The sequence below is a fragment of the Canis lupus genome, chromosome 1 (assembly GCF_048164855.1).
Source record: "Canis lupus baileyi chromosome 1, mCanLup2.hap1, whole genome shotgun sequence".
Taxonomy (NCBI): Eukaryota; Metazoa; Chordata; class Mammalia; order Carnivora; family Canidae; genus Canis; species Canis lupus.
This window is the reverse complement of record NC_132838.1, coordinates 61643920-61660295: the sequence shown is the minus strand read 5'-3', so window position 1 is coordinate 61660295 and position 16376 is coordinate 61643920. Positions and strand designations below refer to the sequence as shown.

At 34.0% G+C, this 16376-nt stretch overlaps 1 protein-coding gene and 1 long non-coding RNA gene across 6 annotated transcripts in view; one reads left to right on the top strand and one right to left on the bottom strand.

The window, feature by feature from the left end:
• TBC1D32 (TBC1 domain family member 32) overlaps positions 1-16376 on the top strand; it is a 211736-nt gene that overhangs the window by 115023 nt on the left and 80337 nt on the right. For all 5 annotated transcript variants that reach the window (XR_012033870.1, XM_072832067.1, XM_072832057.1 and 2 more), the window contains 3 exons: positions 13953-14075; positions 15277-15385; positions 16276-16369. Coding sequence is in view for 4 of the 5 variants with exons in the window: in XM_072832067.1 (XP_072688168.1) it covers positions 13953-14075; positions 15277-15385; positions 16276-16369 (326 nt within the window). In the remaining variant the exon portion in view is untranslated. The remainder of the gene's footprint in view (positions 1-13952; positions 14076-15276; positions 15386-16275; positions 16370-16376) is intronic.
• The window catches only part of LOC140636712 (uncharacterized), a 118081-nt gene continuing 115880 nt past the window's right edge, over positions 14176-16376 (bottom strand). Inside the window, exon 9 of the long non-coding RNA XR_012033919.1 lies at positions 14176-14603. This is a non-coding gene — a long non-coding RNA (uncharacterized lncRNA). The remainder of the gene's footprint in view (positions 14604-16376) is intronic.

The following is a 16376-nucleotide window of genomic DNA, read 5'->3' as shown; positions in this document are numbered from 1 at the left end:
GTAAGCAGACTATCTTGATGTCTTTTATTACATATAATGAACACACACTAAGGCTTTGGGAAAGACAAGACCATTGGGCAGATTGAACAGTGCTTCCAATTTCTGATGTATATGGAACTTTGTTCACAGAGGCTCATGGTCAGTATTTAGTATTTCAGAATATTTTGGTATCAACGATAAAAGCATGGTTGGCTTTCCACTGTTAGAAGACTGGAAAAATCCTGAAACTATCAATATTTTATATTGATCTTTTTTCCAAATGTAGTTTATAAATTGTGGCCATTTTATTTGAGTAATGTATTTCAGGGATGTCTGTATTTCTTCACAGAAAATTTAATTCACTTATTAGATTTTCTTTCCCCTTGTGGCAGTAAGATTTCTGTGGATTATTTGTCTAGAAATAATGCTTATGTGCAGCATTAAATGTCTAATAGAGATAAGGATTTAGCCTTCAGTACCTGAAATAAGGTGAGAAAGCTAGATTATTGGATGTCAGCTTATTAGATGTCATCAATAAACTTGGTTCAAATGAGGTAATAGAGTTGGCTAAATATCACCACAGGTATCCAAATGCTTTCACAGAGTTACTAAAGGGGCCTGAATCCCTTCCCACTTTAATCATTTGTTATGCCTCCAGAAGTTTTGCTATGGACAAACTCTTTTGTATCTTTATCACCTTCAAATAGCAATTTCATAGCACCTAGGGTGCTAGACTGTTTGGGCTTATAGGAGCCACAAGACTATAATAGTATGGATAAGACTGCTTAGCATTACATGAAATCGGAAATAAAGGAACATCTAAGGTCTTTGACTATTGTTTGTCTTTTGATGTACAGAAACTTAATTTCAATAAAAGTAACTTAATGATGCCTAACCTAAGAAGGTTTATGTCTGGGGTAGGTAGAGTTAATCTACTTCTAACCGTATTCTGAGAGAGATAGACATGTATTAAATACACATACTATTCTGAAATTTTTGCCTGTGTAACTTGCTGTTGATATTTTAATATAAACTAAATTATTTTTAATACTTTTTCTCTGTTCATAAAAAATAGACAATTGGTTATATACATACTCATATTTACATTTTGAGATATGTCTTTCTGGTCATTTTTCTAGATCAATGGCTATAAAATAATCTGCACACTTCTATTTACTCTGTAAACTTGGCTTTAATATTATCTTTGGGCTAAAAAAAATTAGGCTTTTCCTTCCATGTTTAGTCTGACTGCTAGCTTATATAAATATGCTGGTATAATTAATGAGCCATTAAGATCTGTTTATTAGATGATTACATAATTGAGTAGCAAATAGTATTATTTGTTATTGAGTCTTACAAGAATCTTTTTGCATAATTATTAGAGCATGCATTTTTTATAAATGTTCTAGATTTATTTGTTACATACATGTTTATACTTATGGATGTAATGACTGTTTTTTTTACATTGCATTCGTAGATAATAGTTTTTTTCTGAAATATTAAAAATATAAATATTACATAAAATATAAACCTATAACTTAACAAATTGTTGTAAAATAAATGTCCACATAATCCCCATTGAGTAAACATATTAAGAGAACTTATTAGTTCTCTTTTTATTTGATTTTGTTTGATCATGAGTCCCTTCATTCCCCCTTATGGTAACCACTATTCTGACTTTCATGGCTAAATTTACTTCTTTGGTTTACTTTATATTTTTTCTACATAGGCATGTATTCCTAAACAATGTATTTTAATTTTGCTGCTTTTGGAGCTTTATATTAATGGTAGCATAGACTGTATATTCTATCATGCCTGACCTTTTCTGTGTAGTGTTATTTCTAAAATTAATGTTGCATGTATTTCAGTTAATTTATTTTCATTGCTGTATAATCCATTGTATGAATATATTGTGTTTTGTTTATATATTATGCTGTTGGTGGACATTTGGGTTATTTCCAGTTTTCTACTTTGGGCTATTATAAACAACTCTATTACATGTGAAATGTCAGCTACATATTTATTTGTATACATACATATATGCATAATTTTTCATTGTGTTGCAAAACAGATATCTGCATATGCAGAAGTCTGTTTCTGAATTTCCTAATGTGTTCAATTGGATTTTTTTCATACTATACAAGTATCACATTGTTTTAATTAGTATAGCTTTGTAATAAATTACAACAACTGATAGAACAATTCTTTCCACTTTTTTTTTTTCAAAAAATATCTTGGCTACTTTTACTTTTTTCCTTTACATATAATTTTTTTAAAAAGATTTTATTTATTTTAGAGAGAGAGAGAGAGAGCAGGGAGAGGGGCAGAGGGATAGTGAAAGAATCTCAAGCAGACTCTCCACTGAGCCCAGAGCCCAGAGCACAGTACAGGGCTCGATCATCTCACAACCCTGAGATCATGACCTGAGTCAAAGCCAAGAGTTGAACACTTAACCAACTGAGTCACCTACACGCCCCTCCATATAAATTTTACAGTCAGTCTGTTACACAAACCAGCCCACTGGGATTTTAATTATTATTGGAGTGACTCTTTAGATCAATAGGGAGTTCATTGACATCTCCATAATACTGAGTTTTCCAATTTGTAAACATGATATGTATCTCTATTTAAGTGTTCTTTAATTATTCTCATTAAATTGTTTTTCTTTTTTCCAATGAGGCCTTCTATATCTTTTGTGAATTTAATATTTGTAGCTTAATATTATGGTCCTCAGTATGTATTATAGTATGTGGCAGTATCAATCTGTGGTTAAGAACATGGGCTCTGGAATCACATTGCCAGAGTAATATTAGACTTAGTTTTGACCTCTCTATGCTTCTATTTCCTCATATGTGAAATAGAGACAGAAATTCCTCATAGAATTTTTGTGAGACTAAATATGTTATACTTCTCCCAAATTTAGAACATGAAAAAGCATCTGATAAAGATTTAATGTATATACAAATTATTCATTCATTTATATTATTCTCTTTTAAAACATTCCTTTTAGATTATTAGTGGATGCATTTAGTTGAACTCTTATAAGAAGCTTAAACCTTAAATTATTACATAATGTACATTTAAACTAACTTCGTAACTGAATCAAATATACATCTTCATAATATTTAATATTCTAATCTAGATAGGCACTATATCTAGTAAAATTTTTTACATCCTATAGTGATATGTTTTAGCACTCTACATATAGGCTTATGCATTTCTCATTGTTATCTTCTATGTTATTATTTTTGCTATTGTGAACACAATTTCATTTTCCATGGTAATGTTTTAAATGGTTATTACTGGTATGTTATGTAAATTATTTTTTGTATTTTGTTACTGGTTACATAATTCTCACATACATGTATCTCATATATATTTACATACACATACTTTTCTCCTCGTTTCTAGTTGTTTTCTCCATATCAACCAAATGACACACTTATAGTTTCTTAGATATAAATGTTGGAGCTTTTTTCTATTTGTCTATAATGTATTACCACAAACCATGTGGCTTGAAACAACACTCATTTATTATGCCAGTTTCTGTCTTGGTACACCTTAGCTGGGTCCTTTGTCCACAGTGTCACAAGGCTACATCAAGGTGCCACCTGGGGCAGTGGTCTCATGTGAAGTTCAGTTAGGTAACTTTCAAACTTACACAAACTTTTTCAAACTTACACAAACTGTTGGTGGAATGTAGTTCCTCATGATCTTAGGAATGAGGGTCTTATTTACTTGCTCTCTATAGGCTAGAGGCCTCTGTAGGTTGTCAGCTGAAGGTTATCCCCAACTCTTAGAGGCCATCTGCAGTTCCTTGCTATGTGTCTTCCCCCAAATGACTGCTTTGTTCCTTCAGAGCCAGCAGAGGAGAGAGACTTCAAGCAGGACACATAATCTTATATAACTTAATCATATAATCCTATCTCTTTCCTCACTTTTAACATTCTCTGATTAGAGGCAAGTCAGGTCCTGCCTATACATAAGGGAATCACAGGAAGGCATGAGTGCCAGGAGGGTGGGCATCTTGCGGATCCTAGAGTCTGTTTATTACAGAGCCATTTTTCTGATCAATAGATTCTTTACAAACAAAACCCTGTTTTAAGCCACTATCTTATCTAAATTATGGCTATAGCTTTTTAAAACTGGTGTATCTTTTTCAGTCCCTGCCTAATTTCAGTCTGTTTTATATATAGCCACCAGAGTGATCCCATTAAAACACAAATCAGATCACGTCGATTCTATACTCACAAGGTTTCTCTCATCAGGATAAAACCATACTCCAGTGGTTTCTCATGTCGTCAAAGAAAAATCTGGAGTTATTGCAATGGCCTTAGAGAGTCCTGTGTGATCTGGACCCCTCATATTACTTTGACCTCATCTCCTAATACTTCTCCCTTTTTATTCCTCTTCAGTTTTACTGGGCACCTCACTCTTCAAACATGCCAGACATGCTCTCACCTTAGGTTCTTTGTTCAAGCTGTTCTGCCTGAAACACTTTTCCTTCTGATGGCTCCATGGCTTGCTTCCTCACTTCTAACAGGTCTTCATGAAGTGTCTGTCACCTTCTTGGTGAGGTCTTCCATAACCACCTTATTTAAAATTGCGTTTAGTTATCCATCCCTATCACCTCCTTCTTAAAACTCTCTATTCACTTTCTTTCCTGCTTTAGTTGTATCCATACTGTGTTTTGTTAACTTTTTATATTGTCTTTCCCTCTAGTATTTTGCATTTCATGAGGCCTGGGATTTTCGTGCAGTTGTGTTCAGTGATGTATCCTGGGTGCTTAAACAGTGGTTGGCACTTAGTAGGTATTCAACCAATATTTCTTAGAATTAAGTAAATTGAATTTTGTATCATGGAAGAGTGGTTTCCAAATAAACAGCCTTATCATCTTCTAAAGGAAATTATTACCTCTTTTCATAATGGCTTTTTTTTTTCATCTTTTTTTTTTTTTTTTTTTTTACATTCAGCTTAAACTTCTAGAAAATGTTAAAAAATAATAGGCAATTTTGCCTTCCTCATGACCTTAATGGGAATGCATTTCCTGTTTATGCTTTTAGCTCTTGCACGGAGATAAATTTGTTTTTAAAATCAAATTAAAGAAGTAACCTTTCTTTAATTTACTTAGAATTTCTTTGAGGGCAGGGGATAGAGAGTGGATGTTGAATCTTAAGTAACTTTTAAGCATCTGATCTGATGATTATATGGTTCTTTTCTATTACATACTGATGTTATGAATTACATCAGGAGATGTTTTAATATTAAACTATTCTTCCTGGAATGAACTGTACTTGGTCACAGTCTGCTGTTTTTTAATTTATTGCAGGACCAAATTTGCTAAGCTTTACATTATTCCTATTACTTGTAAGATCTTAAAAGTCGTACATGATTTGTTAAAGTTTCTGTTTACTCATTCTCTAATGAGGAGAATCCAGTCTGGCATATATTTGTTTTCAGAGTTGCTCCAGTTCACCTTGGACCATCTCATTGTATTCTAGATCCTATAGACTCCTTCTTTTGAGCATAAACCAGAGGACACTGAGGGTCAGTTTCACCTCCTATTCACTGATAAGTAGCCTAGAGAAATCAGAAAGACCACTAGGTCTCCCTACACCTTCATAACTTAAAGCCTTTTTACTTAGTTGATCCTTCCTATTTTTCTAACAAAATATCTATATAAAGTCATCCTTGACATCTTTCTTCGTTGGCTCCATATATTCAGGATATTTTGTCAGTTCTTGATGTAATTAAAAATCCCTCTAGATAACTGAGTCTATGTCTGGATTTTCTTTCTTTCTTTCTTTCTTTCTTTCTTTCTTTCTTTCTTTCTTTCTTTCTTTCTTTCTTCTTCTTTCTTTCTTTCTTTCACTCTCTCTCTCTCTTTTCTTTTTTCTTTTCTTTTCTTTTTTCTTTTCTTTTCTTTTCTTTTCTTTTCTTTTCTTTTCTTTTCTTTTCTTTTTTTTCTTTTCTTTCTTCACATATCATTACTACACTTTAAAGATTACTGCAGCTTTGTAATGTGTTCTGATGTTAAACCTCTTCCTAGTAGTTATTCCATTGTTTTGCTGGTATTGAATGGTGTTGTGGAGAGTCTGAAACCAACTTAACCTCACCCCCACCCCGACACACACTTAGTGATTTGATCTTTTTTTTTTCCTGGATACCCCACTGATTCTTTTAATTTAAATCTAATTAATAGCTTGATTAGGCTTTGTCTCGGTGTTGACTATTCTGGTGCAGTTTACCCTGGGACATGTCGTACTTTATATACTTAGGTTCATGGCTTCTTTTCTCACAGAATCTCTTGACTAATATCATTAAGGTGTGTCCTGCTAGTTCTGTTTCCTCATCAAGAAATTGACAAATTATTTCCATTATATTTTCCACACTCCTATTCAGTCCTCAATACCTTGTGTTTTTTAAGTCTGCTTTTTTTTTCTGCTTCCAATTGTGCTTTAATTTTTATAACAGTTTTATTCTTTTTTTTTTTCTTAGCTTTGCCAGTTGATGTTTTAAATTGTTTTTTTTTTTCTCCTTTTTTTTCCCCTGAGCTTGTACAGCTCTACTTTGTGAAGAGCTTATTGGAGTCCATTGCTTTTATTAAATATTTTTGACATAACATTCTATAAGTAGTACAATGTATTTTGATACATTGATACAACTTAATTCATGGAAAATTATTTGGTCATAGTTTTCAAGTGTTTAATGGCAACTGTTTGTGTGTGTATTTGTATTTAGCACCTGTTCATCCTGTTATTTTCCTCCTTTTTCTTGGAGCACCTTTGTACATATCCCATGGTATTTGAAGAGATGTTAATCTCTTCATTATCAACTGTTTGTAGGAGGCTCTTGTTGAAGAGAAAACAGGATCATGTTTCCTGTTAGCTGGAATTTTTCTATAGGCCTGAGTTGTGTGTGTGTGTGACCCTTTTTTTGTGCTGTCCCACCCATCTGACTATGGAGGTAGTCAGTTTTGCTATCAAAAATTATCTCTATAACCAATAATGAATTATTGCCTGTCTGACTCCTTGTTCCACATTTCCTCTTCCTACTAAGAAACATAGTAGGACCAGGGATACTTCTGCTGCCTTTTTCCACTGTTGCAAACAGACCAAAAAGTTTTTCCTCTACATTCTGTGTCTCAATTTTGAGAAATTTGAGAAATTTGTTCTTTTTACTTAGGAGTTTATTCTTTGGGGAGGTGGTGGTGGTGGTATTTTGTTGTGTTTTATTGTCATGGGCAGCCATGACATTTTTTTCTCAATTTCTACCCCTCCCCTATCAGTGTTTGTTCTATTTTTGCTACACTTGACTGCCTTCAACTTATTTTATGGCTAAAAATTTTTCGGTTATGCTATTTTCTTTTCCCCTCAATCCATGAAGTCATTTCTAGGATAAGAAAGGGGAAATGCCAAATTAACACTGTAATCTTCAAAGAACTCTGAGTCTTTTGGTTTTATTGTATTTTACCTAGCAAAAATTGTTTTTAGTTTTATAAACTAAGTATGGACCATTTCTCTAAATTGATGACAGATTTTTCCCTTAGTTTTATATATATTTAGTTATTTTGCCAGATACCTAGGGATTGACATTGAATTACCATATTTGATTCTTTTTTAATCCAAATTTTAATTTAAAATCTAGTTAGTTAACATATATAGTACAATGTTGGTTTCGGGAGTAGAATTTAATTCATCACTTAAGATAACACCCAGTTCTCAACATAATAAGTGTGCTCCTTAATGCCCATAATCCATTTAGGCCATCCCCTGCCCACCTCCCCTCCATCAACTGTCAGTTTGTTCTCTATAGTTTAAGAGGCTGTGATTTGCTTCCATCTTTTTTCCCCCCTTACCCTGTGTTCATCTGTTTTGTTTCTTAAATTCTACATATGAATGATATCATACAGTATTTATCTTTCTCTGACTTACTTTGCTTAGCACATAATACACTCTAGCTCCATCCACAATGTTGCAAATGACAAGATTTCATTCTTTTAGATAGTTGAGTAATATTCCTTTGTATATTCCTTTTCTTATGTGATTGTTGAAGTTAGGACTTCCAATTCTACGTTAAATAACAGTGGTAAGAGTGGACATCCTTATCTTGTTCCTGACGGCAGAGGAAAAGCTCTCCATTTTTCCCCATTGAGGATGATACTAGCTGTGGGTGTTTTATAAATAGGCTTTATTATGTTGAAGTATGTTCCCTCTAAACCTGTTTTGTGAGGGTTTTTATCAAGAATAGATTATGTATTTTGTCAGATGCTTTTTCTGCATCCTTTGAGTATATCATGTAGTTCTTACCTTTTCTTTTATTAATGTGGTGTATCACACTGATTTGTGAATATTGAATCAGCCTACAGTTCAAGAATAAATCCCTCTTGATCGTGGTGAATAGTCCTTTTAATGTACTGTTAGATTCAATTTTCTCGTATCTTGTTGAGAATTTTTGCACCCATGTTCATCAGGAATATTGGCTTATAATTGTCCGTTTTAGTGGGGTCTTTGTCTGATTTTAGAATCAGGGTAATGCTGTCCTCATAGAATGAGTTTGGAAGTTTTCCTTCCATTTCTACTTTTTGGAACAGTTTGAGAAGAAGAGAGATGAATTCTTTTCTTTCTTTCTTTTTTTTAAAGATTTATTTATTTTAGAGAGGTGAGACTTATACTGCTATGTACTTCTCTCTTATGACCACCTTTGCTGCATCCCAAAAGTTCTGGACTGTCATGTTTTCATTTTCATTTGCTTTCATGTATTTTTAATTTCTTCTTTAATTTCCTGGTTAATCCATTCATTCTTTAGTAGGATGTTTTTTAACCTTCGTGTATTTTTGGTCTTTCCAAATTTTTTCCTGTGGTTGCTTTATAGAATTGTGGTCAGAAAAGATGCATGGTATAATCTTAGTCCTTTTATACTTGAGAAGGCCTGATTTGTGACCCAGAATGTGATCTATTAGGAAGAATGTTCCATGTGCACTGGAAAAGAATGTGTATTCTGCTGTTCTAGGATGAAAAGTTTTGCATAGGTCTGTTAAGTCCATCTGGTCTAGTGAGTCATTCAAAGCCATTGTTCCCTTGTTGATTTTCTACTTATATTATCTATCCATTCCTGTAAGTGGGGTGTTAAAGTTCTCTACTATTATTGTATTGTTATCAGTGAGTTTCTTTATGTTATTAATTGATTTATATGTTTGGGTGCTCCCAAGTTGGGGGGCACAAATATTTGTAATTGTTAGATCTTCTTATTTGACAGACCCCTTTATTATGATATAGTGCCTGTCTTCATCTCTTGTTACAGTCCTTGGTTTAAAAAGTGACTTTGTCTATTTTAAGTATGGCTATTCTCTCTTTTGATGTCCATTAGCATGGTAAATGGTTTTCTATCCCCTCACTTTCAATCTGGAGGTGTCATTAGCTCTAAAAGGAGTCTCTTGGAGGTGTATACAGATAGGTATTGGTTTTTTTGTTTGTTTGTTTTTATCCATTCTGATACCCTGTGTCTTTTGATTGGAGCATTTATTACATTTACATTCAGAGTGATTATTCATAGATACGCATTTAGGGACGACTGTGAAGTCGTTATTTCTGGAGATTCTCCCTGTTTCTTTCTGGTCTTTGTTGCTCTTGGTTTTTCTTTCCCTCTCAAAGAGTCTGCTTTAATATTTCTTGCATGGCTGGTTTAGTGTTTACGAAGTTCCATTAGTTTTTGTTTGTCTGGGAAACTCTTTATTTCTCCTTCTATTCTGAATGGCATCCTTGCTGGATAAAGTATTCTTTGCTGCAGATTTTTCCCATTTAGCATGTTGAATATATCATGCCACTCTCTTTTGGTCTGCCAAGTTTCTGTGGATATATCTGCTGCTAATCTGATTTGTCTTCCCTTGTAGGTTAGGGGATTTCTTTCGCCTTGCTACTTTCAGGATTTTTTTCTTATCTCTGTATTTTGCAAGTTTCTTTGGATAGATCTGCTGCTAACCTGATTTGTCTTCCCTTGTAGGTTAGGGGATTTCGTTCCCCTTACAACTTTCAGTATTCTTTCCTTATCTCTGTATTTTGCAAATTTTACTAAGATATGTCTTGGTGTTGGCAGGCTTCTGTTTATTTCGATGGGAGTTCTCTGTGCGTTCTTGATTTGGATGTCTCTTTCTTTCCTCAGATTAGGAAGTTTTCAGCTATGATTTGCTCAGATAAACCTTCTGGCCCCTTTCCTCTCTCTTACTCTTCTGGGACTCTTATAATACGAATGCTATTATATTTTATGGAGTCACTAAGTTTCCTAAATATGAATTTGTGATCCAAATTTTTCTTTCCCTCTTCAGGTTTATTATTTTACATAATTCTATTTTTTATATCACTTATTCATTCTTCTCCTTCTTCTGTCCCTGTGGTCATCACAAATCCCATCTGTTTTGCATCTTGGTATTAGCATTTTTTATTTCTGACTGACTAGTATTTGGGTCATTTATCTTTGTGCTAAGGGTTTCTCTGTTTTTTTCTATGCTTTTCTCAAGGCCAGCTAGTATACTTATGATTTTGTTTTAAATTCTGGTTCAGACATATTACTTATATCTATTTTGATTACCTCCCTGCCTGTGACCTCTTCTTGTTTTCTCTTTTAGGATGAATTCCTCCATCTTGGCATTTCGTCCAGGTCTCTGTCTTTTATGTGTTAGGAAAGCCTGTTCCTGGGCCTATTTCCACTAGAGCTGAAGCTTTGTAGCACTCTGATGAGTAGACCTAGAGCATGCAGCTGGTCTTCTGGGGGAGGGACCTGCTGCTGCTCTCTCAATCATATTTTCCCTATTAAAAAGACAGGTGGAGAGCACAGAGGGGCAGGATGTGGTGTAAGCTGCTCCAGCCTCCACTGTATGCGCTCTGTCCCTCCCTGAAGGTCTGTGCTGATGCGAGTGGTGAAAAATGATGTCAGCCCGCTCTCATTTCTGGACAGGGGAGTTCACACCTACCACAGTTTAAGAGGTCCTCACAGAAGAGCAAACAGTTTCCTTTCTTGTATTTCTGGCTTCCGTGAAATCCCTGCCTTCACCCTGTCTGTGTCTAAGGCTTCTGCCTACCTGGTGGCCTAGTGCTCCTTTGTTTTATCTTAGGCTTGCAGCTAGGTTTCAAAACTACAAATTTTAGGAACCTGGTGCAGATCCTTTGGAGGAAGGTCTCACCAAGCTCTGGCTAGTACTAGTTTGTTCCAGAAAAGCAGTTGTAGGACCATGCAGGGGTTTGGAGTTTATGATAAAGTGTAGCAAAAAGCCAGTATCCAGATTAGCTGCCTGCAGTAGTCATCTCTGCTCATAAGCTAATGAATGGGGCAGCTCAATGGCACCCACAGCTCTTTTGTCCCTTGAGAGGCAGTGCTGCCTCTCTCAAATGCACTCCAAGAAGGGGAACTCGCCCAGCATGATCCAGGGGATCCTCAGAGCATGCAGTCAGCTCCAGGGCCTCTGCCCTTTTTCTCTACAGGAGCACGCTGTGCCCACCAGGCTTACCCTGGGAGTGGTATGGACTTCTAAAACTTCAGACTTTCAGCTCTGCTGTTTATAAAACTTATGATAATCAGCTCCTCTTATTTTCTCAGTGTTTTTGAGAAAGTGTCTTTCTTGTGCAGTCCCCTGTGTTCTGCTTTCTCTTTCTCTCTCTCTCTCTTTCTCATCTCTCCATGATCAGGGCTTCCTCCTCTCTGCAGCACCCAAGATTCTTTTCTTCCCTGAATCACATCACCATACGTCTTACCTTCCATGATGTGGCCTCTTTTCTCCCTCTGGTTATGCAGTTTGTTCTCCCAGTCCTCAGATTGATCTCCTGGGTATTCAGAATGATTTGACAATTATCTAGCTGTCATCAAGGGATGAGGCAAGCATAAGGGCTTCCTACCATGATCACCATGATCTTCACTCCTCTCACCATTTTTGACTCTTAAAGGCATCTGTCAAACATTTTTTCTCTTTATGGATGCCACTGAATAGGTAAAACATGCAATTGCACCAAGTTCAAAAACTATAAAAGATACTCAGAAGTATGTTCCTCCTCACCCCCAAAGCTAACAATTCTTACCAGTTGTTTTGTCCTTGTAGAGAGATTCTATGTAAAAACAAATACATATTTAGTATGCCTGGGTGGCACACTTGGTTAAGCATCTGACTTTTGATTTTGGCTCAGGTCATGAACTCGGGATCATGGGATCGAGGGCCATGCTGGGCTCCATGGTTAAGATTCTCTTTTTCTCCCTCTCCCTCTGTCCCTTACCCCACTGAGTGCACTCTCCCTCTCCCAAAATAATTAAATAAAATGTTTTAAAAACAAACAAAACAAAAAACAAGTATGTATTTATGAGTATATTCAAGTGATTTTCCATTTTTATTCAAATGATACTGCTATATACACTGCTTTGTGCTGCTCTGTTTTCACTTAACATAACTTGGAGATAATTCTTTATCTAAACATATATAGTTGCTATGTTGAATATCTGCATAATATACCACTATAAAATCCTCTTCAAACATTTGAACTCTGTTCTATGATTGGACTCTTAAGATTTTTTATTTGCTCTTATGACCAGTCTGCAATAAGTGTTCTTATAAATATGACTTTGTGCTCATCTTTGAATATAACTCTAAGATAAATCAGGAAGTACGTGATTAGAAGGCTGGTTGCTTCTTGAACTTTTGTTTCCTCAAATACCACCTTTCACAGAAACTGTCCCTAACCACTCAATCTACCATAGCCACCTAATTGATGTTGTCTTCATATTACCTTTTTAATATACTTTTTTATCATAGAATTTTTAAACATGAGAAGTAGAATGAGCAATAATATAATGGAAGTTCCATGTACCTGTCTTACTTTCATCAGTTATTAGTATTTTCCAGTCTTGTTTTATCTCTCTCCCCTGCTCCCATAAACATTTTTTAAGTTCTTTAAAGCAAATTCCAGATATGCCATTTTCTAGGAACAATTTGGTATGTATATCTAACATTTAAGACCTGTTTATTTAAAAAAAAGCATAACCACTTTGCCATGGTTATATTTAACAAAATTAACACCATTTTCCTGATCTCATTCAGTATCTATCCCATGTTTTCCTATGTGACTAAAAAATGCACTTTATAGGTTTTGCTTAAATCACAATCAGAACAGAATCTTCACATCTGCTTGATAGTTTGCTTTTAATTTATAAGTTACCTTATCCCTTTTTCGTATTTTTCCCTGAAAAAATAATATATAACAATGTGTGGGATTTTCCAAATTCTGGGCGTGGTTACTGTTTTCCTCCTTGTGGTCATCTTTCATCATATTTTTCTGATTTTTGTATTTCCTGTAAGCTGATAGTATAATGTGTAATAACTTGCTGGCTAGTTTCAGGTTTAATTTTCTTGGCAAGAATATTTCATAGATTGTGCAGTGTACATGCTTTTGCATCGCAGCAGGAGCCGCATGATTTCCACTTATCTCTCTTTTATCGATGTTGAGAGACAAGTGGAAATCATGCATGTTTAAAGATAGATCAGTGTGTTTGGGTGTTATTAGCTTTATTTGGCAATTATAAAGTTAGCCATTGACATTTTACCTAATGAACATTTCCTGGATGGGTAGAAAAATTAGTCTGTCATTCCTTATGTAATTAATTGCTGATACAAGTGGTGGCAGTTTGCAGTTTTTATGAATTTGCTAATGTCCTCTAATTTCTAAATTAGTAGTTGAGAATTTACTATTCCTACATTTAGATAATTAAAAAACTAGATTAGAAAATGCCCCTGATCTTTAAATAATGTTCCAATGAGAAGAACTTTTGAAGTCTGTAACTAATCAAAAAGATTACAAATGTGTTTGAAGAAACTGTGATCTTTTTCATAAAATTTGTATTCCCATGTGGAGGTATTCTTTTGAGACACCAAGAAAGTTTCTTAAACTTTTAGGATATATTTTATAAAATCTGCTTTATTGTCTCTTTTTATATAGGTTATTAAGTGTGCTGTGCTGTGATCTAGACACTCTTCTCCTGCTAGAGGCTCAGTATCAAGTATCTGAAATGTTACTAAATGCTCAAGAAGAAAATATCTTAGAAACCTCTGAAAGCCACAGGTAAAACCAACAAACAAAAAACTATTAAGACACAATATTAGTAACAATAGTCTTTTTTTTACAGATGCTCTGTTAAGACAGTAATTTTGTGCATATAGTCTCATGTTTTTCCCCAGATTTAAATAACAAAGTCAAAAGCAATTAACATAAATGTCACCATTAGAAATTTTATGATAAATGGTCATGGGGAGGGCTTGAACAGTACTACTTTCTAAGTTTTTGTTTAATTGAGCTTTTTCTTAAAGATCTGATTTTATTGATGGTTCCATGAAGTTTTATCACCTTCAAATTCAGGCTGCATGTGTAAGATGACTTATTAAACAAAATGTTTGATTTCATGTCCCTTGTAGAGTTACTCTTTATCTTTACTTCATTCTCTTAATTATGTCAGTTCATATTCATAAATTCTGATTATTACGAAATGAAGTTATGGTAATATCTTGATTTTTTTTCTGTTATACTTGTCATTGCCTCAATTTGGCTGACATTCATTGAATACACATTCAAAAACTGGTATTATTTTCATGTCTGTAATTAAATAACAAAATATATATTATAAATATATTATAAATATATAATATATAAATATTTTGTATATTTAATATATAAATATATAAATATTATAAACATGTAAATATTATTTATATGTATAAATCTATATATATTTTGTGTGTGTGTGTGTGTGCATATATATATATACATATATATATATATATTTCCATTCTAGCTGGTTTGGAAAAATATAGAAGACCAGGCTTATTACTGGATTCTCTTGATTTGATATAGAAGGATGGTATTAACAGCTGCAGGAAGTATAGAATCTACTTCAAAAGCAACATTTAGATTTTGAATTTAAGGTACTAGGCCTAGAATCTAAGGGAACCTTTACTAAAAATGTGAAAAAGTCATTGCGGAAATAATGTAGGTCTTAATTCCATTTCTTTAAATGTAGTAATATTTGACAAAATATTATTTTATTAATATTTATCTTATATCAGTTACATCTCTATCAGTCCTTTGTTTTCTGACAAAGAAAGCTATAAGATAAAATGAATTTAGCCCTTTTAAGTGATACATTGTTAATCATTTTCCAGATTTTTCTATAGAAAATTTTCTTTTTTCTTTATACTGTACTGAATCTAAGTTAAGATTTATATTCATATTCAATTTAGATGACAAAATTGATATGTCTGTTTTTCAGGCATTTCATAATTGATGGCTTATCAGTAGAAAGAAATCACGTTCTTGTTAGAATAAATTTTATTGGTGGGCCCATGGAACGAATTTTGCCTCCAAGGGTACTAGAAAAGGTAAGTGGGGTAAAGAAGAATCTTTGTTACTAGAAAAGCCATAGGATACAAATAAACACTTTCAAATGAAAATAGTATTCTTCCTGACAGAGAGCTCCTGAGTGCTAGTTTGTATTGCAGAGTAGGTTATTGTTTCATTAAAAGTTGCCTTTTTGTTTGATGTGATGTTTATTTTGGATGTCTTTGTCTTTTGTGATACCCAATTTTTATTAGATGAACATATTTTTTTGCGTTTAAGTAACAATATTGAGTATTTCTCCTTCCATCAGTATTTGTAGACTTTGGCTTTCTCTTGAAGGAATTTTTTTTTTATTAAGTACATTTTTGCTCTATCAGTTTGGGGAAGATGAGATAGAAATGATTGACACTGCAAGATAAACAGTTTGGTTTTTTAAATTTGTTTCCTATTTCGATATAGGAAATACAGGTTCTTTTGAAGCCATAATTTTCCTTTCATGGAAAAAGATAGTAAGGCCATCATTATCAGTCTTAGTTACTACAACAAGTTACCATATATTTGTCTTCAGGGCTTGTGCAATGTCATTTCTAACTAAAAGCTATTGTCAAATAGCTTTTAGTTAGGCTACAACTCTAGTATCTATGAAATGAAAGCCAGTTTATTTTTTTTTAATTTTTTAAAGGATTTTTAATATTTATTTATTCATGAGAGACACAGAGAGAGGCGCAGAGACATAGGTAGAGGCTTCTCACAGAGAACCCAGTGTGGAACTGGATCCCCAGACCCCGGGATCATGCGTTGAGCTGAAGGCATACACTCAACCACTGAACCACCCAGGGGTCCCTGAAAGCCAGTTTAAATTAGTATTTCAGAAAGCCTTAAAATTCAATATTTTATCTTACTTCCTAAACTCATTTGTCTTCTTTTTTAGGGTGATGATCCATATCCTTGGCCAATGTTTTCATCCTATCCTTTACCAACCTGCTATCTGTCAGAAGTTACAAGAAATGCTGATCTAAAACAAGGTGAGAT